The following is a 26,882-nucleotide window of genomic DNA, read 5'->3' as shown; positions in this document are numbered from 1 at the left end:
ACACACACACACACAAAGCCCCTACCCAAAAATAAAGTTGTTTTTCAAAAAAAACAATCGTTTTTTTTCCTTATCCCACCCATCCCTACCCCGACCACCTACACCTTAAAAAATTTATGTCACTTCTCTTTCTTTTATAAAAAAATGAGTCTCTTTACCCATTTAACTACCCACTTTTAAATGGGTAATGTGAGTTTGACTCATTTTATACTCATTTTAAATGAGTTGATGGGTAATTTGAATGGGTACTCATATAATATACCCATTTTGTCATCCCTAGTCTCTTCCAAGTAGGGATGTTCATCCATCATTAGATAAGGTTTTTAGACATTTTGGTTCCGTATTCAGTTTATTAAAATGCTATACCAATAACATACCTAAGTGAATTTGGTATGTACTGTTTTTTCTTTCAGTTTTAGATTTATTCAGTTCGCTAACTCGGTTTGCTCGGCGTAGATAGAGAATTGTGACTTTCTTTTTTTCTCGTGACCAAATCACAATAATAAAATAAGTACCTTTTGGAACTTTTATTTTTTCTAGAGAGTGAGTTTGAAGGAAAGTGGAAGCTTTAGTGCACTCGTCTGCCCTATTAGTGAGTTAAAGGAACTACATATATGATCGTGTATGAAATTTCAACAACACTACCATCAGTTCTGAAATAAATATATAGGCGGTGAAGATAAATTTTCGATTACTGATTTATAAAGCTTAAAGGTGGGAAAACCGGAAAGATAAGCAGGCCCTAAGAGAACAGTGGTAAAGGTAAGTATGTAGTAAAAAAAAAGGTGGAAAATATAAAAGGTAATCTTATTGATAAAGTAAGATTTTAGGCCTTTAATGTTAATGTTATAACCTAATATATGTGCATTGTGTAATGTATGCTTTTTCTAACTAGCGAATATCGTACCAAAATATCAATCTTTCAAAAAACTTAAGCCAAATACCATATATACTACCGATATTTTCGATTTTGATTCGATAATTCGGTATATACCAATTACGAACACCTCTATACTTCCTGGTCATCAACTTGTACTATTATAAATAGCTTAATTTATTTAAATATTGATATTGGCTTAAAACTTGTATAAATATCCAAAAGATTTTACAATCTACTTAAATTGATAAAACACTAAATTAATTAGATCTAAAGTTCACTGAAATTGCATGCTTGCTGAAGGATCACAAAGGTTACCTATGAGTAAATGTTTTACGTCGGTTAACCTCAGGATTCAAAGATCATATGAGTAATCCAAAAATTTATGGTATTCATTACTTTCTTTTTTCTTTTTTTTGATCTGAATGCAACTTTTAGATGAAAAAGATCAAGTGCGTTGCTCACAACACATTTTGTTAGCATTTTAATGGCTCAAAGCTCGTTTACACTTATTTATTAGTATTTTATTTTTTGGGGAATGGAACTCATTAGTTGACATCAAACCTCCAATATGCATACATCCTCTTAATATAATACTATTTAGTTAAAGAATTAATTATAACAATAACTACTGTAAGATATATTTATTGCCTTTTGGTAGTTTTATGTAAGAACAAATTGTATCTCAATTAACTAAGAAACTTTAATTCTAATACCCAAGAGACAAAAGACAATCTCATGTTTATAGAACTTTTGTGGCATTTTAAGACAAAAGTGTCAGAACTAGCCAAAACAAAAAGAATCCAACATGACATCTAGAAGTAAAACATCTAGTCTTGGTGGATTTTTCTTTTCTCATTTCACTTACCTGTATTTAAATAGCACATAAAAGTTTTACAGACATGAGATATTTTATTTTCTGAGTATTTAAAATTTAAGTAAAATTAAAGAACCCTTGAATTAATTGAGATAGAAGTTTACTTATCTATATAGAAACGCAAAAAGAGAAGAAATGAATTTTATCATAATTTTAAAAAATATAAACTAATGTTTAGTACTTCTAATGAAATTTATAACACAAAACGGATAAATAAGTGAATCTTTTTAGATCTTCATCGCAAGATGCATGTTTTTTTTTAATCCAGAAAATGACACACTGTTAGAATTAGGTACTGTTTTGCACGTAAATGTTGAAGTTAGGTATTATTTGCACCACTTCCAAAGGTAAGATGAAAGATACACAAACTCTAAATACTTGGAATTTTTCCATCTACATAGTGTTCTGTATAGTATTTTGCTATCAAAGCAAATAGTAGAAAAAATAGTAATCCCTTTAAGAGCAGTCAAACGAGCATAATGACAGAACAGAAATGAGGGAAGCACCTCTACGTAAAAACTGAATGCCAATTTTGCAGCCAGGAGGAGAACCCAAAATAGTGTGTATCTGGAAAGAAGACCATTACAATAAATATAATAATCAATCATAAGGAACAGCAGAACATGAAAGTTCTTTTTATATAATATTCCAATGCAGTAGCTTACTTGAAAAGAGAAAATGCATCTTCATGCATGCCTCTTCCAACATAAAGCCGAGGCTGTAATAAAGATTATATTAGAAGTATGAGATCAAAGACCACCCAGAAGAAGGGGAATATATCCAAAGAAGGGAACTCAAAAACTTGAAATAGACTGAAAAATAAGCTAAAATAATAAAGATGTTTGCATACCTGGGACCACCACATTACCAAACTCACAATCTTGTAATCTGACCTCTCAAGAAAACGGCGGATGAAAGGGAACACAAACAGCAATGCAGATAGCATGTTTGGTGACAGGTAAAAAAGAACCGCTATGATGAATAGAGAAGGCGAACTTGAACCATTTCCAAACCAGTTTTTAATAGTCTGTGCAAACTCTGGAGGATTTTTCCAGCTATATGCATAAGTTACTGGCAACACTACCACCCATGCTGCTGCTGCAACAGCTTTAAACACATATCTTAGCTTGACATAGAATGACATGCTGTGTCTTGTTTTCCAGCTCATGATTATATCCAGAACCGCTGCATACACAAGATAGCATTGCCAACAAAATAATCATAGTTATAATGATTTTTCTAAAACAGATGAAGATAAAGTATATGAATAATAGGACTTAATTCACAATAAAATCCGCAGAGGCTTCTCATCCTTAGCAAAAACTTAAAGCACGTATCCAAGTTTTTCTTCAGAAACCTATCCAGATTCTTTTTCTAAAAAGGGGATATCTTAGACATTCAGGCCAATAAAGTCCCACTAAACATGTGTTTTCCTCATATAAGCAATCCAAAGAAAACAAGGACAGATGTAGACATCACTCAAATGTCGCTAGTTTATTTAAGTTATTAGTTAGGAACAACAAAGTCTGTGACCAGTTAAATTATATTTTACCAATGTGATCAATAATTCGTTGTTGATATTAGCTATTAGCTAAGATTAAAAAGTTCCAACATTACTTGCAGGTATGTGACAAATAATTGGTGGATGCTCAAATTTTGTAGCATAGGAACTAATCATGTCACTCATTTTTAATCCTACATCATGATGACATCTAGGGGGAGCCAGAGCCCAGAGCTATGTCTATAGTAACCCCTATAGGTTTGGCTCAAACTCATTAAGTTTAAAAAGACATGCTTAGTATGCATAAAAAAATTATAACGAACTCAATAAAATGCATTTTCTAGAATTCTCAAGCCATAAACTCAAAATTTCAGTTCTGCCTCTGTTGACATCAAACCTCTCTTAATGCATGTTCATTTTAGGTTTCAATCTTCTCATAAGCTCTTTGATCAGTCATCTCGAGTGTTAACCATTGGTCTCAAACACGGGAGAGTGCTACAAATAAAAGACTCCTGCCGTTATACAATTGATTTAAACAAGTTGGAGCAATTTTTTTTACACAAAACAGTGGTGGCTTTCTCAATGTTACTGATCTTGATAAACTGCTCATTTAAGACTTAGAAATACAATTGGTTTAAACAAGTTGGAGCATATTTTTTTTATCACAGAACAGTGAGGGCCTTCTCAAAGTAATTGATCTTGAGAAACTTTTCATTGAACAATGTTATACAATTGGTTTAAACAAGTTGGAGCATATTTTCATTACAAAATAGTGAGGGCCTTCTCAATGTACCTGATCTTGAGAAACTTTTAATTTAATAATATTCATCAAGACAGTTGAAAACAGAAACTAGTTGAGTACTGCCCCACATCATGAGATATGACATTTCATATTGATAGGATCATACAACTTCCATTGAATGCCCTCCAAGTGATTTAATTTCACATTGTGAGAAGCCACATTGTAAAAAATGAGGAAACTAACAACAGCGAAAAGAATATTAAATTATAATCTAGCCAGTCTTTGTCAAAATAAACCCTCACCTTGAGCAAGCTTCAGTATTGCGGCTGTAATGAAAATGCTCATCACTCTCTTGAACACATCTCCTTCAAAAATAGAACCTAGATTGCCAGATCCATTCCATGCAATAATGATCATTGCCTTCCGTAAACAAGGTAAACCAGCATCAGAAGACATTCTACATGCCATACAAATAATGAGAAAATAAAAGAAAAGATATTAAAACAAAGGAAACAGGGAGACTAACCTGTAAGCATAAAATAAAAAAGCCCCACATCCTATCAAAACTCCTAAAGATGTGCCAAAACGACCGGGTCTCGACAAAATTGATTTTCCCCATCCAATGGTTCCTTTTAATTGCTTCATTTGCCTGAATATGATCAATATTTACATTAAATGTGAAACACTTGATTGTAACAGATTCGTTGTTTCAAATAGCACATGCAAAGAAATGGACCTTGGCCCTAACTCTACCCCAAAAGTTTGCTCAAGAGGTGAGGATTGCCCCAGCCATATAAAAAGAGCACCCATCCCATAAGAGCCCGATGTGGGACTCTTCAACACACACACACACCTCCATGCAAATGAGAAACGACAATTGGGATGGGTCATGCTCTAAGACCATATGAAGAAATGGATCTTGGACCTAACTCAACCCCAAAAGCTAGCTCAAGAGGTGAGGATTGTCAGAGCATATAAAGAAACCACCATCTCATAGAAGGCCGATGTGGAACTCTTCAAGAACACTCAATATCACAACAGACATGATTAAAGATATTACATGAAATCTCAACAGTAAAACACAGGGAAAAATAGCAAATGAAAAGTAGTGAAATTCCATCATTTCAAAACTAAATCATGCCAAACTCCATTACCATAACCAAATCAATAATGAATACCACTGTTCAAATGTTCTCCCACATAAATAATAAGAAGCACATCTTTCCCAAACACAGGTGTAAATGTTCATGCATACTTCCTCGTAGATGACCAAGCTATTATGTTAGAGAAAAGCTCATGTACCACCTCTAAGAGAAAAATAATATAGTTAATTTTATGTTGATAGCTCATTGATGCTATATGGGTTCATCTAGTTTACTAAACCGCATGCAACAAACAGTATGACAGTTTGATGCCTAACATTAGACAAACTTTCTACTTAAGCACTGAATCTACCCCCCACCCCACCCCACCCCAATATATACTTAATGTTGTTGAAGGGTTTTCCTCTGTCATCATAACTAGCTTTCAAGAAAGACCTTCCTGAATGTAGTATCTGAATGAATAGCCAGCTCCTTATTATCTAGCTATCTTCACACGTGATGACATTGCTTTATACTTCATGAATACAAGTAATTCCTTTACAGCTTATCATCATGAATGGAGAACATATAACAATTTTTACCTAGTATAATCCTTTTTTAAGCACTTCTTTCTCTTTACTATTAGTCACCAAGAATAAAACCAGACAAATAAAATCTAATCTGGTCATCTGTACCTCTGGTGAAATTAGTTTACTTCTTTGTCTTCTATGTTCTAGGTGATGATTCATCTTTACAGCCTACTGTGAGGCAAGAAGCCATCATCGAAGCTATCATCTTCTAGACACCTCCCCAATAAAGTTTTATATCAGTTATTAACCCATTGTCAGTCGATCTTTGGTCCTAATAGATATGCAAAAGAGGAAAAAGCAAATTCAATTGGCACTAGATCAAAAAGATGATCTTTGAAGGGGTTACTATTACATATGAAGTCTGACTTGAGGTCATTGTTTTCAAGGAAACTGGATCCAGGCACTTTACTTGACAACAACTGTACCTGTGCTATATAACCTTTATATTCATAGCAGACCAGAACCATAACATTTTTCAAAGGCATATGTGAAGGGGTTAATATCACACGTTCCCTGGATTTCCAGATGTTCTTATGTGCCCCCTTCTTTAGGTTTGAAAATATCAAAGACAATATCCATTATCTCCCTATATTCATGTTGACTAGATTAAATCATGCATTTTCTCTTTAGCAATTTCATGTTAGGATTTTACCTTCAGTGATTACAATGTTTGAGCATATTTGTCAAAATTATGCTCATCTTTTGATACACAGTTTGTTGACTTTTTTCTCAATCATTATGGAAACATTAAGGAAAATCTAATGTGATAGAAAATCAACAGTTAGGACATGTCAACAATATATGATAATGGTGGAGAGTGTTATATGAGGGATGGAAACACTGGGTGATAATTATATAGCTGATGATTGAGCCTGCACTGATGGGAGAAGACAATTGAGCCTATAGACAAATAAGTGGAGGTAGACAAGGTTGAAACAGAACATGCATACCAACCTTTTGTTGGTGAGTTAGTTTCTCTCTTTGGCATAAAACAATTTAACTAAGAAAACACTTTTAACAGTTACAACACTTAAAAGTACCTAAAATAGGAATATATTTTGTTTGTGTGAAAATCATCACATGCCCACCAGTAGGAGCTCTTGCAAGGAACGGAAAGCACTCTGCAGGACAAATAATAGGTGATATTACTTACATCAGCCCGTTGTTCTTCAGGAGGAAGATGGAAGAAATCAGCATCAGCGCGCATTGGCCAGCCCAGCCTGAAGCAATTAACTGACCTGCAATGCCATGCAAATCATCAGTGACATTACAAAAGAGAATGGAGATTTAGATAAAGTAAAATAATATACCAGAAATACTCATTCAAATCATCATAGTTTCTCCACTGAGAATGTTTTGACTTTTCTTTGCTCCTTTTAGCTTCCTGTTTGTTCAGGCAGAAAAGTAAAATAAAATAAAGGTGTTCTCTCAAAAGAAGAAATCTTGTTGTTTTGGGCTGCAGTGCAGGAGAAATACCTTTGCTATAGTGTTGTAGATGGGAGTCACTACTTTCCTCAAGAAAGCCTCATCTGAACCACCGTAAGCAGGTTTTATAGTTTCGCCTGTCATGGGACTAACACTTCCGGCCAGCATACCGTAAAGTTCAAATGCCATCTGAATCAAGATTTGCACTAGTAAATGTACTGGAAAACCTAAAATGTAAAAGCAGCAGATAGGGTAAACAAGTTTGAAACTAAGCAACATAAGATATATGAAGACAGTTTCATAAATAACAGCTTGACATCTTCTAAGAAAGTACGGGAATTGCACCCATGGAGAAGTATTTTGACATGAAAGATAAAGATATGACAACTGATTCCAAGTCCGGTGCTCCTTTATACGTATATAATGATATGTATACAATATCAACATAAGCGTAAATACATATTTTGTGAGAATCGCTATTAACTTTCAACTAATAAACACTTCTCTAAAATAAGTTAACTGACAGAACTCCCAATTTAGAATTTTTGAACATTCAAATGCCAAGTTCAATAATGATACGAGTGTCATTTCTCAAAATGGTAACTTTTCAAAATTAATGAGCAACTCGATCTCTTTTTATTATACACCTAGCAACCTTGGATATTCTATTGAGAAAGAGATGATGATTAATTAGATACTTGTCCCAGATGATCCTAAAGAAATCATGATTCAATGTCTCGGAGAAGTAATAACATGATGTACAGATAAATCAAGTTCTAGAACTTAAAAACTTTAACAGAAACTGACACAATCAGGTACAGACAAACACTTAAAGATACAAACAGTTACTCCATACATGATGATAAATATAGCATAGGCACTCAGGCATGAATCTTAAATTTGCAGCTTCTCCCCATATAAGAAGATAAAGACCCATGTATAGTAATTTACGCTGTTGCACTTCTTGCTGGATAGTTGGCAGCCTGCAAGCAAAAACTGGTAAAATTAGTGAAACTAATAGACTGGACAAAATTTAGAAGTCACAGGCAGAGCTATAGTTTGGAGGATATTTGTCATACCAGTCTCAATTGAGAGTGGAATGACATAAGAAATTCAGATTTTCATCAGAAGAAAAGTATGCATTAAGGTATACTACTAAGTGAGCTCCCAATAAATCAGGTATGACCATTGTCTTTACAAAAACAAAATTGATCTTACTTTCTTCTCTTTCCCATCAATTTAACACCAAAGTCGGCCTTGTCTCCTAGAGTTGACCATCTCCACTTGACTTTTTATTACCTTTTCATGTTTTCACTTTCCATTAATAATTGGTGTTAATTGATTGCAATTAAAACTGCCCAGCCTATTTAAGATTCCAGCTTGACCACTGTCCATAACAGCATGCCAGTAGACAATAATACTTGCAACCTAAGTTGCTTGGGCTCAGGCGCGGGTGTTCAATACGGGTGTGGATCTAGAGGTCGGATCATTCATTATCTAAATTTTAAGATTCAAGGGTACGGATACAGGTGCGGCCGTGTGGGGATTTACTAAATATAATTCAAATATCTAAAAGGGTTATATGTCATATTATGCGATATTATGTGGAAAACTTACAAGGTATTCCGAATAGAAAATATTGATCAAGAGGAGAATACCATAAGTAGATAAAAGGTAAAGGACTGAATTAGAAATTTCTCTATACAGGGTTTTCCATTTTCTATGGTCCGACCTTAGCTTATGGAAATCATACGTGTTTGTCCCAAAATTCTCTGTTGATTTTGGTTTAAAAAAACCAAATTCGGTCAACCAAATTAGGTATGCATACGACACCTAGGCCATTTGAACACGGGTGCGGCACCAAAAGTGAAGAGTCCAAGCAACTTAGTTTGCAACTGCATGACTTGACAATTAATGTGAGAAATAATGGAGAAAATATTATTGAATTGCGCATCTAAATTGTTACATGAAGACCCTATTTATAGACACTACATTGGCAACCTTTTCCAACTAGAATTCCTATTCTTATTCCTATTCTAATTCCTATTCTAAGTAAGAAGTACTTATTCCTATTCTAACACTCCCCCTCAAGCTGGTGCATACAAATTATATGCACCTAGCTTGTTACAGATGTATTAACACGAGAACATGTGAGAGACTTAGTGAACATATCTGCAAGCTGATCATTTGACTTCACAAATTTTGTAACAATATCTCCTAAGAGTATCTTTTCTCTGACAAAGTGACAGTCAATCTCAATATGCTTAGTTCTTTCATGAAACACTGGATTTGATGCGATATGAAGAGTCGCTTGATTATCACACACAAGTTCCATCTGATCAATCCAAATTTTACTTCTCCCAGTAACTGTTTGAGCCAAACTAACTCACAAGTTGCTGTCGCCATTGCTCGAGATTCTACACTAGATCGAGCAACCACATTTTGTTTCTTACTCTTCCAAGACACCAAATTACCTCCAACTAAAACACAATATCCGGATGTCGAACGTCTGTCAGAGGGTGATCCTGCCCAATCAGCGTCTGTATATCCAATGATATGCTCATGACCTTGATCCTCAAAGAGTAGTCCTTTGTCGGGGGCTGACTTTATATATCGAAGAATACGAACAACTGCTTCCCAATGACTATCACAAGGGGAAGTCATAAACTGACTTACAACACTCACGGGAAAGGAGATGTCTGGTCTAATCACTGTGAGATAATTCAACTTTCCAACAAGTCGTCTATATCTTTCAGGATTACTAAGTGGCTCCCTTTGTCCGGAAGAAGCTTAACATCGGATCCATCGAAGTGTCAATAGGTCTACATCCCATCATTCCTGTCTCCTCAAGAATGTCTAAGGCATACTTGCGTTGAGAGATAACAATGTCTGATCTAGACAGAGCAACCTCAATACCTAGAAAATACTTCAATCTGCCAAGGACTTTAGTCTGAAAGTGCTTAAAAAGATGTTGCTTTAAATCGGTGATACCATCTTGATCATTACCGGTGATAACAATATCATCAACATAAACAACCAAATAGATACATCGACCGGGTGCAGAATGTCGATAAAACACAGAGTGATCAGCTCCACTACGAGTCATGCCAAACTCCTGAATTATTGTGCTGAACTTCCCAAACCAAGCTTGAGGAGACTTTTTCAGACCATAGAGTGACCTACGCAATCGACATACAAAACCAGGTGGTTGCTCCATATAGACTTCTTCCTCAATATCACCATGCAGAAAAAAAATCTTTGTCCAACTGATAAAGAGGCCAATGACGAACGGCAGCCATAGATAGAAAAAGACGAACAGATGCTATTTTAGCCACAAGAGCGAAAGTGTCACTATAATCTAGCCCAAATATCTGAGTATACCCTTTGGCGACAAGGCGAGCCTTAAGTCGATCAACCTGACCATCTAGACCAATTTTGACTGCATAAACCCAACGACAACCGACAGTGGATTTACCTGCAGGAAGGGAGACAAGCTCCCAAGTACCACTCTTATGTAAAGCAGACATCTCATCAACCATAGCCTGCCTCCATCCAAAATTAGAAAGTGCTTCACCTGTAGTCTTAGGAATGGAAACAGAGGACAAAGACGACACAAAGGCATAATGGAGTGATGATAGACGGTGATAACTTAAGAAGGTATAATGCGGGTTAGTATTTCGAGTAGATCGTATACCTTTTTGAAGTGCAAGCGGTGGCCTAGGTAGAGGCAAGTCCGCAATAGGAGCAGGGTCTGGCGCATAACATGAATCATCTGGGACTAGGGTTGGACGTGGACGACGATGATAAGTTAGTAGTGGTGGCACTGCAACTGGAGATGTAGACGTAACTGTAGATCCCTCAAAGGTTGGCACAGGTAAAACTTGAGGTGTGGGTAAGACCATAGAGACATCAGTATGATCAGAAGATGTATAGTAAGGCTGAGACTCAAAAAATGTAACATCAGCGGACATAAGGTATCGATAAAGATCATGTAAATAACAACGATACCCTTTTTGAACTCTAGAGTAACCAAGAAAGACACATTTGAGGGCACGAGGAGCTAATTTATCTTTTTCTAGGGGCTAAATTATGAACAAAGCATGTGCTCCCAAAGACACGAGGGGGGATAGGATAGAGATGTGACTGAGGAAACAGTATGGAATGTGGAACCTGATTCTGAATAGAAGAAGAGGGCATTCTGTTAATTAAATAACAAGCGGAAAGGACTGCATCGCCCCAAAAACTCAGCGGAACATGGGATTCAATGAGGAGAGTGCGAGCAATCTCTATGAGATGCCTATTATTTCTTTCTGCGACACCATTTTGTTGAGGAGTGTATGGACAAGATGTTTGGTGAATAAAAAATGATAAAATCAGTCCCAAACGTCACCGGAAACGTCACCAGAAATTGAATTGTTTGTTTCTCACCAATGCTCTGACACCATGTGAGAAATAATGGAGAAAATATTATTGAATTGCGCATCTAAATTGTTACATGAAGACCCTATTTATAGACACTACATTGGCAACCTTTTCCAACTAGAATTCCTATTCTTATTCCTATTCTAATTCCTATTCTAAGTAAGAAATATTTATTCCTATTCTAACAATTAACAGAGCTGCCAGTACTAGTAAACAACTCAATATGAACTGATTGATAAAAAAGGAGATCAGCTCACCAAAGACTGCTCTTGCGACCAAGATACTTGCACCATTTTTTGTAGTTTTTGAAAAGTTTCTTCATAACATCAGTAAGTGCCAGGTCATCCAGCTAGTGAGAGTGATGTAGATGTCAACGTCAAAAACAGAAACAAAGAGATAAAAGTGCAATTTGATGTGAAATGGATGACAAAGAATAACCTTTGGTTGTTGATCAAGCTTTGGAAATTGTCGGATGTGGACATTAGCCAACAACAGAATCAGATGCTCCCGCTGATTCGCCACATTATCTTTCTGCTTGTCAATTCCAATTACAAAATAACATTGTGAAACACAGAAACTCATACTGTTTACATAACTCATCTGGTGTGTGTTCCCAGAATATTATAGAAAACTACACCTGAAAACCAAACATAGCTTGAAGCCAGTCCAGAATATCTTCATCAACTTTCTTCTTATGGTTTTTTGGCCATGGAAGACCTCTTGTATTGCGAAGAGCAGTGACAGTAGCTTGAATCTACGATAAATGTAAGAAAAGCATATGAAAGAAGCATCATCAAAGTAAAGTCTAGAAAACACGAAAAGGGACTAGAACCCAACCTCAGGATATCTCATAATTGCTTGATTTGAACTATCAGGATCAAGTGGAAGTATATTATATGGAACTAGTATCTCAGTCTTCTCGGCAACCTTTGTATGAGCTTCCAAAATCTACATGTGAAATGCATATAAAGTAGAGGATAAGCCAGGAAGCTAGACAAGGAGCTGAGGCATATACATAACACATCCACTTCTAACAACAATATCTCTATTGGCAAAGAGGTAATTGGGAGCCCTATATACCTATAGCAACTTGAATAGATTAGAAAAACATATTTGAAAAATCTAGCCTACCTCGTCAGACACTTCCACAGCTTCTGTCAGGTTAACAGCTTTCAAGACCTCAAAAAGCACAGCAGCTGTTTGGTATGCTTTTGTAAGTCGTGCGCTAAAAGAAAGCACACAGAGAAACGTCCACAAAGAATCAGCATGAAGAAAATCTAACAGCAAAATAAAGTAGGCAGCCTCAGTATTGAATATACCGATCAGCTTTATCAGCAGCATTCTGCAAAGCCTGAATATACTTCCTATAGTAATGCTGGTAGAAACTCTGCATTTCACGAGCATCACTTTTTGTCCTTCCAGCTAGGGTTGTTTCATTTTCCTGCAAAAATGTGAAAATAAACAAAGTTCCTCAATGTACACATTGATATTTTAGAACCCCTAAAAGTGATGGAAGCACAGAAAAAATAGGGTACCAACAGGGTGACTGAAGCCAAATAAACCCCAAAAATACTGGATCAAAGATTTTAGTGGACAACCCAATTGTTCATGTTTAAGACTGAAGTTTGGATGATAGCATGAGCAGATGTCCAATGATCACCCCACTGAATCAACTATGTAGACAGTTTCTAGATAAATATTTGTCGCGAGTAACCTTAGGCTAAACACTTGCAGCTTCTCATGGCTTTCAATATCTCTTCTTCCTCACTGTCACCCCTTCTCAATCTTCTTTTAATCTACCTATTCCTTCAACTATAACTTATGTTAAATGTGTTGTACCTATTGAACGTGACTACATTATATACCACATATAGATAAGGTTTTCTTGATCATCTGGAAAAGCCAAGAAAGATTGCTCCATTTTGTGTTCACATATGGTTCTACTAATATGCTTATGTGCTACTGACTTTGCATTTGAAGACTGCTATCTCTCCACTTTTTCCCTCCATATAGTATAAGAATAAAGCTTCACAGAAATCTAAATCACACCAATATGATTGACTAATACCGGCACACAAAAGATATTAATTTGAAACATCACCATATTAAACATATACCATGACAAGCATATCAATAGTGGTGGTATAAAACAGTTTACCTTTTCTAACCGTTGAAGAAGGGATGTTTTGAACTGGCGAACTCCACGTCCACTTGATGTTGGATCTAACCTGTGAGCTTTTTCAAAGGCATAGAATCGACCTGATTTGATTGCAGGAGACAAACTGCATCAGGTAGTTGCACAATATGCAGGGTATCATTTCCTTCACCACTACTAAAAGCAAAGGAAAGAGGATCTTTGGTTGCATTGGAGGGTAAAGGCATCCTAAAGATGCTAATTACTGAGCAGAAGAGTTATGTTGATTGAAGAAAGAAGATAACTAACTATTAGTTGACCATCAATTGATCATGCAGCCAGGAAATGGAGTAATCCAGTATTTATCATGATATTTAGCTTCAATTATATTATAGTATAGGCAAAATGTTCTTGACTTCCTTTTTAAGCCTATGAGAACAACTTCATCTTAATATATAAAATTAAGTTGTTCAACCTACTTGTCACCTCTACCACATTTCTCACAGTTGCTCACAAAAGGAGCAGAGTGAAAAGACAGCATAAATTTGTAAAAACACAATACAGAGAACCTCCATTGACTCAAGTTTCTGTAGTCTGCTTGACTATACATACATTTCAAACTACATGCCAAATTCTAACATATTTTAGGAGCAAAAATTTTGACAAATATACTTGATAAATAAATATGAGCAAAAATCTAAGTTCATGTTCTTCAGCACCAAAAGTTGGCAGGTATCACTTACATAGATAAGCTACCCTGGGATTGCTGGGCTCGACCTCATTGGCAACACGAAGAATGGGTGCAATTTCACTTAGAGATGATGGTACTACTTCACTGTCCATCATTGACTCCCCTAAATTACCAGCAGTCTGCGTCCGCAGAATACGCCTCTGCGGCTGCAGATCAGATCCCTTCCTCTGGTAAGCCATTTTACTTTGAGCCCTCAAAGCTCAATTGCAACTTCCTCTAACTTTACCTGTCAAAAAAGATATTGAAAAGACTGTGCTGAGCAGCAACCAACCCTACACAACAAAAAGATAGTGACCCCATCCATAACATAGAAACCCCTTAACCATTACTGAAAAAAACTGAGAATGAGAACAAAGGCACCTACTTGATTACATATCTTGGCATTCAAGAAACAAGTGAAAAATCAAATTTCAGAAGTAAAGGAAACCAGTAAACATACCAAAATACCTCACCAACAGTCCTACACTTCACTGCTGTCTCTTGATAAACCACAGCAACTCCATAATCCTCCTTTCTCGTTAACTATATCAAGACAAACCCAAATTTCCAACAAACCAGCATAGCAAGAAAAGAAAAACCAATTCAAGAACCCCAAACAACAAAATTCCGAAACTTCAAGAAATTCTCAAAACCCTTAACTAACTTCTTGAATATCATAAAAAGACAACTTTTTCCGTGATCAAAACAAAAAAAAAGAACCACTAACTTTATTCCGAAACTTTATTATTCTTACTTTCTTGAACAGTTAATCAAACAGGACAAAGAACAGAGCACTTTCTTGAAAAGGGTGTTTCAAGAAGATGAAAATTTTGCCGGATTTTAAGCAGAGTGAAGAGAAAAGTGACTTATGATGATACCGAGAAATGAAATTCTTGTAACTCCGCACCAATAGAAGACAAATAATGTTTGTACAGTAGTAAATTAGTTTCTGTGGTGAGTGTTGGAAGTGTTACTACAGAGCAGAAGAAAGACAGTGACACATGAAAAGAGAGAGATAGTGGTAGGGTGATGTTCACTCACAAGATAAGAGCTGCCCAACAGATACTGTGTATAAAAAAAAAGGAAAACATCAACGCGGTTATTTATAAAAAAAAAAAAAGACATAGAGAGGTCCTTTGGTCCGACATATTTGTACAAATAATAATTCAAGTGGGCATATTTGTTTTTCTTCCCATACTTTATTCCATATTCTTATCGAGGTCTCAGCTAATTCAGATTTATTTTTAAAAATATTCTTTAACATAATTCATTTTTGTATTAAGTGTTTAAACATAAACCTTTGATTAAAGTAGAATAGATCTTTATTCTATCTCATTTTTTTATTGATTTTCGATAAACATACTACTATAATCGAGCTTGAATGACCTACTTTATCTGTAGAAATATATTTTTAATGACATATCGTATAATAACACATCATCTCTCTCTACGTTTCCATTCAGAAAAAATGCAAGATATTAAAACCTAAAAATTTATTATGCCATCAATCTTTTAAACTTGTCACAATATTTTATTTAGGTATTCAAACTAAATATGGTCTAATGGAACATCTTAGTATCTAACAAAATGTTCCAATTAGACGTTATGTTCAATTTCCTCTCTCTTTTTTTCGTATGTTTTTATTGTCTATTACGTAATTCAGCATTTGTATCGATAAGCCGCAAAGCATCATGTGTTAATGCGCATATTTAAGACATGATATATTTTATATAATTAAATTAACTACTAATAGACAGAAAAAACAAGTGCAAAACTTTTTCAAAATTTTAAATAGAAAATATCTGATTGAATCGATTATTTAAGAATAGGGATTCAATTAGAATATAAGTTCGAATCTAAATGAAATATGTTAATAAATTTAAATATAACTTAGAGAAATCTCATATATTTGAGGGTTAATTACATTCTATTCCGTAAGTTTTTCAAAATAGAAAAATTCTGATTTTTTCAATGTTCTCGGATACATTGCAAATGACACATTACTTTATGAGGGATGTATCTGAGAGGAAATTTTTGTAATTCTTTAAAATAATAGAAACTTTTAGAAATTATATATCTTAAATTATGTATGTATGTAATTTTTATTAAATTAAAATAGCTATCTATGTATTAAACCAAAATTAAATCCAATTTCTATCGTACCAACCAATCTTTATGTCCAGCCAAACCAAAATCAGGGCCCACATCTCCGATAATCAAAACATAATCACTCGACGAGATGAGTCATTCTATCAATTATTATTTTGGGTTTGTTGAAGTCAATGCCGTTTGTCATTTATTAACTCTTTTAATAAAATAGTACATAGTATTTTTATCTTAATTTTTGTGATACTATTTTAATACATATTGAGTTTTCTAGAAAAATAAAACTTGAATCTTATGCTAAATTATTTTTTCACATTTGTATAATTACAAATGATTTTTTTAATAATAAATAAGAATTTGATATTAAATTTTTTATAAATATCAAACTTATTATTTCTTTTTGAATTAAAAAAAATCACATGAATTGAGATAGAAATAGCAGAGCACAAATTAAAATTTGTCACTATTGTGGTGATTCAACCATGGCTTTTTGAGTCTTTCTGAGTCAATTAGATGTGAATTTATTGACAATTTTTTATTTGGAGTAATTTCATAGAACTCCTAGGCTTCACCAAAAAAATTTCAGGGACGTACTTTATTGGGAAAGGGAAAAAGAAGAGAACATCTGGTGCACGCAAAATATTAAAACAAGTTGATAGTTAGTTCTCTCTAAGAAAAAAAAATGACCACTGAATTATTTTATTTAGGAAAATATGACTAAGAAAACTACTACTAACTTGCACGTCAATTTATTCACTACTTATCCTGAAGATTTCAACACGATATGTTTTTTAAAAGACTCATAAAGTGATGGCATTGGATTAGCAATACCTAAATTAGATTACGGCCAATTTTGAGTGGATATGGAAAAGGTTATAGTGATACTTTAGATAGGTAAACATACCATCAATACTTTATTAGTTTGTTTTAAGTATAAACACATAATAAATAGTGGTAAATTAGATAGGCAAAGAGAACACCCAGTAATTGAGGTATAAATTTGCAAAAGAAACAAAAAAATTGAAGGTGGCACACAAAGGAATAGGAAGAAATACGCCTAGCTAGCCATAGCAGATACAGTTCATAATATCATCAGATATTGGAATTGCAAACATGCGACTGCAAGAACTAGCAAATTTAAGAAACTACACAATTATAGTTTATTGCGGGAATCAACGGATTACTAAGTTTCAAGCAAAAGGAACTCATCACAAGTGTAATGGCAACCAAGAATACGATTAATAGCATCGACCTATTATTTTTACATGCTGGATCAGCGTGTGAGGAATTCGGAAAGAAGAAAAATGAATCCACTACACTAAGTTCAAAATTCAGGGACAAGGCTCTAGAAACCATACAATTCACACAAATTCAGTGAAGTTTGAACTGAAGTCGTTAACCATGCTACGACCTATCTTGTCCCCAATAAAGGAGTGCTTTGCCAAGCAATTATTCATAAAGATTATACATTGTGTTTCATGCTCGCCGAGATTTCAAACAATTCATGCTTTCTTGCACTGGTTCTCAAGCCACTCCATTGTGACACTCTTTGGCCTCTCTAGCGGCAATCCAAGAGCTCGGTCCCAAATTAGCTGTAAAGATGAAGTATTAGTAGACAGAAAGACTAGAGAAAGCACCACTAAAAAATAACCAGAGTGGAAAGTACCTGAGAGCAAATGCCAAGAGCTCTTGATACGCCAAAGAGGACAGTATAATATCTGTACGAGAAAAAATCCAAGGAAGAAATCAGTTTTTTTGATCCATTCTCATAGTCAATTCTATGAGCAATATGAATCTGTCATACCTTGCTTCAGTTAAACCATAATAGTTCAACAACACACCACTGTGGGCATCAACATTTGGCCAAGGGTTTTTAACCTGCAAAAGAATCCCCAGTCAATGAACAAAAGCATTCTGCCTACAGAGACATGATATGCCAAATGTATAGCAGCTCAGAAAGAGTATCAACAAAAGAAGACAACCGCTTATGGGATGATCAGAAAACAAAGCATAATTAGAGTTCATGGAAGTTCCATATGAAATAAGAAGGCTGAGGAAAAATCTGAGAGATCATACAATGATTCTGAGAGAATCAGAATGACTACTGAGATTAGGGGAAAATCTTACATACAATTGATAAGGTACCAATGCCTCACAAAATCCCATTTTCGACCGACAGACATGCGTAAAAAGAGATAATTTCCTAACAACCTGAAAGATGCACTTAAGTTCTTCCAAAATCTTAATCCATATTTTAAGTTCTTCCAAAAATTTAAGTCAATCATCTTAGTGGATATTTTGGGTAATTAGTAAAACTTGAATGCCGATCCCTTCCTCCAAATGAGAAAAAAAAAAAAGACGTACAAACAATCATGCTAAACTGCTATTACAGGCTAAAGCAATATCAGTAACAATGTAAATGAAAGATTTACTTTGCCAAGTTCTGTAAGAACAGGAGGAACAACTTCGTAGAGTTTTGAAACCTGCAAGAACGAAAAGCCAAGATCAAACACATTGAATCAAGGAGTATCATCAATGTACAGCTTCAGGCTTCTAAGAACTCACCAGTTGAAACAGTGGATCTTCGGGCAAATGCTTCATAGCGAACTCTCTCTGGCATGTATATCTTGGATCAGTCTTTCGCAGAACTCCATGTCCAAAACCAGGGACAACCTGCAATTTGAGAACGACAGAGCATTTCAAGCTCGGCAATATGGGATCGTGACTATAAAGTTCTCTATCATCTACTCAACCAACATCTAAACTCCTAGAAAGAGGGGGAGAGAGAGAGACAAACAGACAGAGGCGGAGAAAGAGACTACGTTGAACATATATACATACATACACATGTATAATATATATACATACAACGCAAACACACACATATATAGCGAGAGAGAGAGAGAGAGAGAGAATAACTTTTAAAAGACTCAATAGTCAACACATTAAGATATGAAGAATAAAAGCTTAAAAACAAGGTTTTGTTTGAGACAAAGTCAAGTGAGGAGTAAAGTTCAGTAACCCTGATGAGAAGAGCAGTCGGCGAGACAAATAGAATGTGATAATCATTTGATATTTTTGAAGACTGTATGAAATATAAAAATGACGCTGACGGAGAATGAACTCTTTGAACCTTAGTAACATGTGATGGCAAGTCAAACTTTTCATCTAAAGTGAGCTCCAATTGGTTAAAAAATAAAATTAGCAGAGTCACATAGAAATATGCAGAGAACGTAAGTACTACCTTGCCACTGTTCAATGTTTTCCAAACGTAGTCTTTCAACTGCTCTTTGGAAATGTTCTCCCCACATTCTTCTACAACAGATTTTATCCATAGCAAAACTTCCTGATCGCAAAGCAGAAAGTGGCAGCTGGGTAAACTTAAATCATTCAGCAGATACAGCATGCATATATAATTAATAATACACTAAAACTATATCTAATCAACTGCTGTTTGCTGGAAATTTCTGAATTTGATAGAAGCAGACAAAAAGACATACCATCTGGACTGATGAAACATTTATGTCATTGTGTAACATAGGTAACAGAAACAAACATAATCTTTAAATGAGGGAGGAAAGATTACTTAAATTATTGGACCATATGATAAATGAATGGAATTTATTTGGACGAGTGAATAAATTTACTAAACAGCTGGCCAAATAAGCAGAGTTTTTTCCATCAAATTATAGAGTCCGTTTTGGTTTTTTATTCATATTGTAGATGAAAAATTGTTAATTGAGGCATATGGTGCAGCACCAACAATGGCATGTTAATTGTGAAGAATATTAGTTAGAGAATAGAGCTTGTTTATCTTAGTAACTAAAAGTTTTGACTTCCAGGCTCATTGGAATATCACATATCTTTTTCCAACTTAAATCGCACATCATTTCGTTTCAGATTCTCACCTCTCCATTTATTTGAGCCTTGGGCAATGGGGATGAATATTAATACACAGATGACAATAGAAATTACAGCAAGGGAAATACCTAGTGTGCAATCAAAGCAGTACAGAAGAAACAACAACTGTAAAGCAGACAAAGCACCTGATTGGCTAAACCATGAAGTGGTCCGGCTAAACCATTCAAAGCAGCAGCAAAGGAGAGGTAAGGATCCGACAAAGCACTAGCAACCTGAATTAAAGTACAATTAGTGCTACTGAAAAACCTGACCATAGAATGTTGACTTATGAAAAAACATGGACAAAAACAAGGCTTCAGCTATTGGAAACACTTAGTTGAGAGTTAAGACCACTAGTAAACACTTAGTTTATCCATAAACCACAGAGTGAGGTAAAGTACGCACCAAGTGACCAGTGTGAGCACTGACATTACCACCTTCATGATCACTGCAACACAACAAAATCAATGCCAACTGGTTATAAAATGCATGCGACTGGAAATCCTGGTTGCCAGGAAAGACGTTAAATACTCAGAAAGAGGGTATCATAAAATAGTTATAATAATTCAGGACTCAAATTAACCTGTGTATTGTGACATAGAGCCTCATAAGTTCATGCATTTCAGAGCTACTGAAACCAAGCATGTGAGCAAAATTTGCACCATAATCCAGGGATTCATCCTTAGGTATAGTGTCGCCATTCTTGTACATCCTTCAAGTGCAAACAAAAGGATCAGTTTGCACAGTTTCAAAGACCAATTTCCATGTAAGTAAAACCCAATAACAGAAAGCTACTAAGCAGAGAAATCAGATTAGAAAATTATCTTCTTCCAAGTGCAACATATATGCGGATAAAAGAGAATACGAAAATAAGAACTGGTAAACACCATACTATTATCTGACCTGCGATAAACATAAGCAGCAACAAGTGGAACTTGAGCAATCAGATTCATGGAATCCTCATATGTTGGTTCCCAAAACCTAATGACACAACATTGTTAGTGTTTTCCTGGAAATTAAATAACCAGCTTCAAGAGATGACTTTGACAAGGCTTACTTTGATTTGTGAATCCCTTTCTCGTATGCCTTTTGAAATTCACTTTGAACCTACAGAGAAAACAAGGTAGCGAATTGGTGGTTGAAATCACCTAATAAGACTGCAACAGACAAAACCACCCACCATTTTCTTGAGCTAAATACAGATTAGATTCCTTCTATCATCTTTTAATTCCAAGGTTCTCAAAGATCCACAAAACAGTAAGACAACAGAATCAACCCTCAGAGCTGCTTCATGATGCTATATATCTCTTTCTTTTTTGCTTTTTTTTTTTTTTGACAAGGGAAACCCGCAGCAGCAGCTCTTTGGCTGCGCAAAGGGTAATTCTCTCACTTCTATGAAATAGCTCGTAAACCACACACGTGAGGTAACCCGCACTAGGCAAGCCCAGTGTGACGAGCTCGACCCAGAAGGCGAACCCTTTGCTTCGCTGGCAAGGGGTTTCGAACTTGAGACCTTCAACATGGAAGTCCCAAGCCCAAACCATTGGGCCACCCCAAAGCACTTAGGAACCATTTAGCCATAGATAAGATTTCAAATATTTGAAATAATATTTGGAGATTATTTTGAATAACTCTTCAAACTTGAAATATAGAATTTGAGGTTTTAAAAAAAAATAATTTTTAGGCTTTCCAAATTCACTCACAAATTTCAACTGTATGTTGATGTCCAATCACAACTTCAACCTCCCAATACCTTTTTCAACTTCAACTCAAAATACAACATTTTTCAAATCTCAACCAAATCATGTCCAAAACACCTACTTAAATCTCCCAAAACTCACTTAAAAGCGATGAAAGTATGATTAGTTCGGTCTTTCGCAGGTGGAACAATATCAATGGAAGAAGGGACAAGCTATACTTGATTACACGACAAGTCACCAAAAAATTTAGTACATACTAAGTGTAGCTACAGATTCCAAGTTCACCAAGTCAATAGGTCCAGGCGCATCAAATAAAACATTACAGCAGAAGGTTAACCAACTTCACACCCTATATTTTGTTGAGAAGCACCCAAATCGTCTGTTGTGAAGATCGAGTGTTCGTAGTGAAGATCAGAAAGGTCAGAATCAAATCAAAGGATCTACGTTTAATTGTGAATGCATGATATTTTGGAAATTACTTAAAGCAGAAACAGAGAATTAAAAAATTCAAATTTCACCTGAAGAGCCATGACTCCAGTAGCAAACTGGGTCATTGGATGAGCTGTGACTGGTAAGGCATCAATAGTTTTGTATACATGATCTGCAGCAATAAAGTTACTGATAAAACCTCAGAAAAGGAAAAGCATCAAGTGGTGCGATGAATGAATATTTTTAGTAAAATGAATATTATGCAACTAAATTTATAATAAAAAAGGTTCAAATTTAAGGAGTTTCATTATACTGTAGAAGTCATAGACTAGCAGCACTCATAAAAAATGAACAAGAAAATACAATAGGACAACTACATACCAGGGATAGTAGCCCGACTCCGCAATTCCTGAGACAATGAATTCACTTGCTCTTTTGATGGCACCTTCACAAGAGTATGAGAGAGAAGATAAGTATAGACTTCAAATCTAAGCATGTATAATAACCACCTCAAGGACTGCTATAGCAATTTTTCTAGACAAATCATACTCAGTTTTGAACAATTGCAATATTATATAACTAGAGTAGGTCCGGCTTCGTGTGCATGAGAAAAAGAAATCTACTTGTACAGAAGGGGCAACTCAGTCCAAACTCAGGGCTTAAGAGCTGTTAAACAGAGAATCTTTGAAGTGCCTTAAAAATTCATACTTCGTGAAGCAGTTCAAATGGATGTTATTTCAAATTTCCTATGTGATAGGGTAAATTAGGCACTCAAGAACTCACTCACCTTTCCTGTTAAAAGAAGCCAGAGAAGACCTTCAGGCAAGGGCTCACCCCCAGGCTTTGCTGCAGGTAATACCTTTTGGCATTCAGGTATAGACAACCCCCGGAAGCGAATTCCCTGAAAGAATATAGTAAAGGTAATGAATGACGTGACAGCAATCACAGAAATTAATATGATTTTGTGATTGACTTGCATTCATTATAGGATACAGATTAGGCAGAATGTAACCTCATCAGGGTCAAGTAATGAGGTTTCCCACAGTAATCCTGTCATTCCTCTCATTCCACCAAGAACCTTTCAAATTGAAAAAATGTCACTCCAGATTTACAGCATATTCCCAAACTTATGTTTTAACTAAAACTTCTGTTACCATATCAACTGTGATGTTCCCCAATTGAACCTTTCCATATTCTGACTTGATCTTTTTCAGGCGATCCTAATGAAAAAAAGAAAATAATCACAAGAATTAGAGAATCAGAATTATACATATATCACATGATAATGATCTCACATCTCACAACTTCATGAAGTCCCCTCTCAGTGTATACAAAACATGAGACCTTTTTTTTCTATATAGAAAATTTTCATGAAAAGAGCGAAAAAACATGTTATGGTTGAAACATTCTCCCGTGTAGTTTAGGGGAAAAGTAGAAACTGTGAAGTAAAGCCCCAGTGTACACAAACTTAAGCTCTGGAATCAAAGGGAACTAAAGCGGTAAGAAATGAATCTACATATACCTGTTGTTCAGGAATCAATTCTTGCAGCTCAGAACGCAGATCCTATATCAAAGAAAATTATAAATTGAATTATATGGGAATACTAAGAAGAAGTGTAAGAATTAATTAAAAGATGAAGGGGTAAAACATTTTGCATTTATCATTTCAAGTTCACAAGGTACTTTAAAATTAGACATCGTTTGTATACTCGCCTGCCTAAATAATTTGTCCTCTGGCGTAGAAAAACAAAATAGCAAAAAAGGGCAGGAGAGGTTCATGTGGAAATTTGTAGACTGGCTATAACAAATCAAAGTCGAAAAGAAAGAAGGTAAGTAATCAACCACACAATGGCAATTAGCCTAGGTTTTAATGCAAATGTGTAATCCTCACTTGTCTATTTTTCCTCTGTGGTATAGCAATAAACACGAACAACGTGTCGCACAAAATAAAGGACACAGTAATACTTGAGATTTGTGCTTCACTGGACCAGCCAATTTGCAATAATATCAGGTGACATCTGAAAATCCGAGACAAAAATGCAACACTCTGAGAGCCCTATGACTGTTTACAACCTAGCATGAGCCATCGCCTTCAAGAGTTTGAAGAAAATTAGCTGGCCAAGCATATAATTTAGCTTGTAAACACCAAAAGCATCCTCAAAATTAACTTGCTTACACACTGTCAAGACACAAGACTAGTCAAGTGGCAGATTAACTTGACCCAAGAAGGCCATACCGAAGAAAAAACAGTAATTTCACTATTTTGGGAGTCATTTTTGTTAACAAGATGTCAGATCTTAACAGACGCCATAGTATCTCTGCAGTGTTTTCACTGCAAAATCTAGCTTTTCATTTAGGATGTTATATAAGCTAGAGCCCAGGTGCTTAATGATGTAGGGATATTAATTTTAAAACACTAAGAGACGCTCAAACCGCCATTTCATACACAGATAATGATCAGAAAATCCAGATAATAAAAATGAAAGGAAAAAATAATAACTTCAACTATAAAGTAGCAAAAACAAAGCTGGTGGTTTCGCAGTAACGAACTTCAAAATTCAAAATGATAGTCTACTTCGTAAATGGTTATGGAGATCGAGATTCATAATGCAGGATCAAGCGCTGGGGAGAAAACTCATAAAAACCAAGTTTGGGATTCTCAATCAATGCATAACAAAGTCCCCATCTAACTCTTGTGGATTCTATGTACGGAAAACAATCAGTTCACTTAGAGAGGATTTCTAGGCGACGCCTATTTTCTGTTGGGAGACAGAAAATAAGCTTTTGGCATGATGCTTGGTGGGTCATCTCCCTCTCAATCAACAATTTCGAAACTCTTCTCATGAACTTCCAATCAGGCAGCTTTTGTACTGATTGGGAATTCAACTGAGTCTGCATATTGGTATAAAAGATAGGATCCCTGTCCATCTGTCCTACTAAACAAGACTGCCTATGCTGGAAAGGTACAAAAGTGGGTTTTTTCCTGTGAAGTCATGCTACTCCATCCTTCAGGACAACCCTATCACAGGCAGATTTTGGTCTTGGAAACACATTTGAAGAAGCTGTGCACCAAATAAAATCCTACCTAGAATTTTCATATTCTAACATCATTAATATTAACTGCTTCAGTAGAAAAAACACAATAACACCTATGACCTTCCGATATCAAGTCACTCCACAACAAGCAATGATTGGACATTCAAAATATTGATTATTTTAAAAATCAACTGATGCAAACTAGCTTGGTTTTTGAATAATATGTAATCACAAAGTAGCCAAAGAGCTTATTAAATTTTTTCGCAGAGGGAGACATTAGAACTTACAAGACCAGAAGAGGTTTGGACTTGAAGCCAGCGGACAGAATTGCTAACATTTGACTGTTGGACCTGTGTATCAATAATGAATTGAATTTAGATCAGGAATATACATACTTCAATAAAAGGAATCCAATTTTTTTTTAAAAAAAATATTCAAATCATTAATCCATCACATGAACAACAATTAATTTTTTCCTTTGCAACTCACCGCTCGAGAGCGGAGCTTTGACAGCAACGAAACGCTACGGTAGAACACCATTGCTCGCGAAAATAAAAAAAAATAACTGCATCACAAAGTTAAATTAATCGCAAGTATCTATAGATGATTCATCAAGACAATCGCCAGTACAAAATATTATAAAATTCCATAAAAACGTGCATTTCAAAAAGGTCGAAATAGATCACCAGCTAATATTATCAATAAAATTGCAAAAGCAGATCAATTCAATGAACAGATTCTGGAAATGGCGATTGAAAAGAAGGATGCTTACCTTTTAGCAGTGGGAATAGATCTCAAGTAGGCTGATGGAACGAAAAAGAACTTGCTCCTTTAAAGTCCTGTGCGGTTCGTTTTTATTAGATTGGAGTATTCTTTTTTTACACGAAAAAGAAAAAACTGTTTTTTGGCTTAAAAAGAAAAAATATACTTTCTCCGTCCACTTTTATTTTTGTGCTTTTTAAAAGTAAATTTAACTAATTTTTAAAATTAAATTAGAATATATTAATTTGATATTTTAAATAAAAATTTTAAATATTTATAAATTATATAAAAAATATTATAAAATTATAATTCTTTTACATATCAATATAATTAAAAAATATATTTTAAAATATTAATTAAAATTTTTATAATTTAACTTTAAAAATAAAAAATAAACAATAATCGACACAAGGATACAATTATATAATCCAAGTGCTCTTTTGACTTCAAACATTGAAGGCGTCGAAAAGGCAAAATAAAGCTAAGAAGATTTCCAACAAACTATAAAAATTTTCTTTAAAATATCAAAAGCAGCTAATTTTTTTTAAAAAAATCATTAGTTGCATGAA

General features: G+C 35.0%; 2 protein-coding genes across 5 annotated transcripts in view; both read right to left on the bottom strand.

Moving 5' to 3' along the window:
• Nucleotides 1-15,440, bottom strand: part of LOC107030540 (callose synthase 2) — a 31,548-nt gene extending 16,108 nt beyond the window's left edge. The window contains exons 1-19 of one of the 4 annotated variants that reach the window (XM_015231827.2): nucleotides 15,422-15,440; nucleotides 14,841-14,923; nucleotides 14,394-14,627; nucleotides 13,675-13,775; nucleotides 12,836-12,957; nucleotides 12,648-12,741; nucleotides 12,354-12,464; nucleotides 12,154-12,270; nucleotides 11,955-12,047; nucleotides 11,774-11,865; nucleotides 7,951-8,077; nucleotides 7,146-7,283; nucleotides 6,980-7,053; nucleotides 6,823-6,907; nucleotides 4,524-4,646; nucleotides 4,300-4,417; nucleotides 2,605-2,939; nucleotides 2,420-2,472; nucleotides 2,261-2,321 (exon numbers count right to left, since the gene is read on the bottom strand). In XM_015231827.2, coding sequence (XP_015087313.1) covers nucleotides 2,261-2,321; nucleotides 2,420-2,472; nucleotides 2,605-2,939; nucleotides 4,300-4,417; nucleotides 4,524-4,646; nucleotides 6,823-6,907; nucleotides 6,980-7,053; nucleotides 7,146-7,283; nucleotides 7,951-8,077; nucleotides 11,774-11,865; nucleotides 11,955-12,047; nucleotides 12,154-12,270; nucleotides 12,354-12,464; nucleotides 12,648-12,741; nucleotides 12,836-12,957; nucleotides 13,675-13,775; nucleotides 14,394-14,580 — 2,031 coding nt within the window. In that variant the 5' untranslated portion in view covers nucleotides 14,581-14,627; nucleotides 14,841-14,923; nucleotides 15,422-15,440. The other 3 variants (XM_027914887.1, XM_015231820.2, XM_027914890.1) reach the window with 3 other exon arrangements.
• Nucleotides 15,441-17,691: 2,251 nt separating this feature from the next.
• LOC107008212 (citrate synthase, mitochondrial) lies at nucleotides 17,692-26,482 on the bottom strand. Its single transcript, XM_015207145.2, has 20 exons — nucleotides 26,324-26,482; nucleotides 26,041-26,116; nucleotides 25,839-25,901; nucleotides 24,038-24,079; nucleotides 23,670-23,735; nucleotides 23,528-23,593; nucleotides 23,303-23,416; nucleotides 22,897-22,960; nucleotides 22,605-22,687; nucleotides 21,444-21,493; nucleotides 21,290-21,367; nucleotides 20,970-21,098; nucleotides 20,792-20,834; nucleotides 20,533-20,619; nucleotides 19,731-19,832; nucleotides 19,052-19,159; nucleotides 18,919-18,969; nucleotides 18,291-18,364; nucleotides 18,153-18,204; nucleotides 17,692-18,078 (listed from the first exon to the last, which is right to left on the bottom strand). The coding sequence occupies exons 2-20, from the start codon at nucleotides 26,089-26,091 to the stop codon at nucleotides 17,989-17,991; spliced, it is 1,413 nt and encodes a 470-aa protein (XP_015062631.1). The 5' UTR covers nucleotides 26,092-26,116; nucleotides 26,324-26,482; the 3' UTR covers nucleotides 17,692-17,988.
• Between the last annotated feature and the right edge of the window lie 400 nt (nucleotides 26,483-26,882).

Source organism: Solanum pennellii, chromosome 1 (genome assembly GCF_001406875.1).
Source record: "Solanum pennellii chromosome 1, SPENNV200".
In the NCBI taxonomy this organism is placed as follows: Eukaryota; Viridiplantae; Streptophyta; class Magnoliopsida; order Solanales; family Solanaceae; genus Solanum; species Solanum pennellii.
This window is presented reverse-complemented; position numbering and strand designations above follow the sequence as displayed.

Coding starts and splice junctions, on each gene's coding strand:
- LOC107008212 (XM_015207145.2), bottom strand. CDS start 26,091: ATGGTGTTCTACCGTAGCGTTTCGTTGCTGTCAAAGCTCCGCTCTCGA. Junction 24,080..25,838: donor TCCAAACCTCTTCTGGTCTT/GTAAGTTCTAAT, acceptor TCTTTGATATAG/GATCTGCGTTCTGAGCTGCA. Junction 18,205..18,290: donor TATGGTTTAACTGAAGCAAG/GTATGACAGATT, acceptor TTTCTCGTACAG/ATATTATACTGTCCTCTTTG.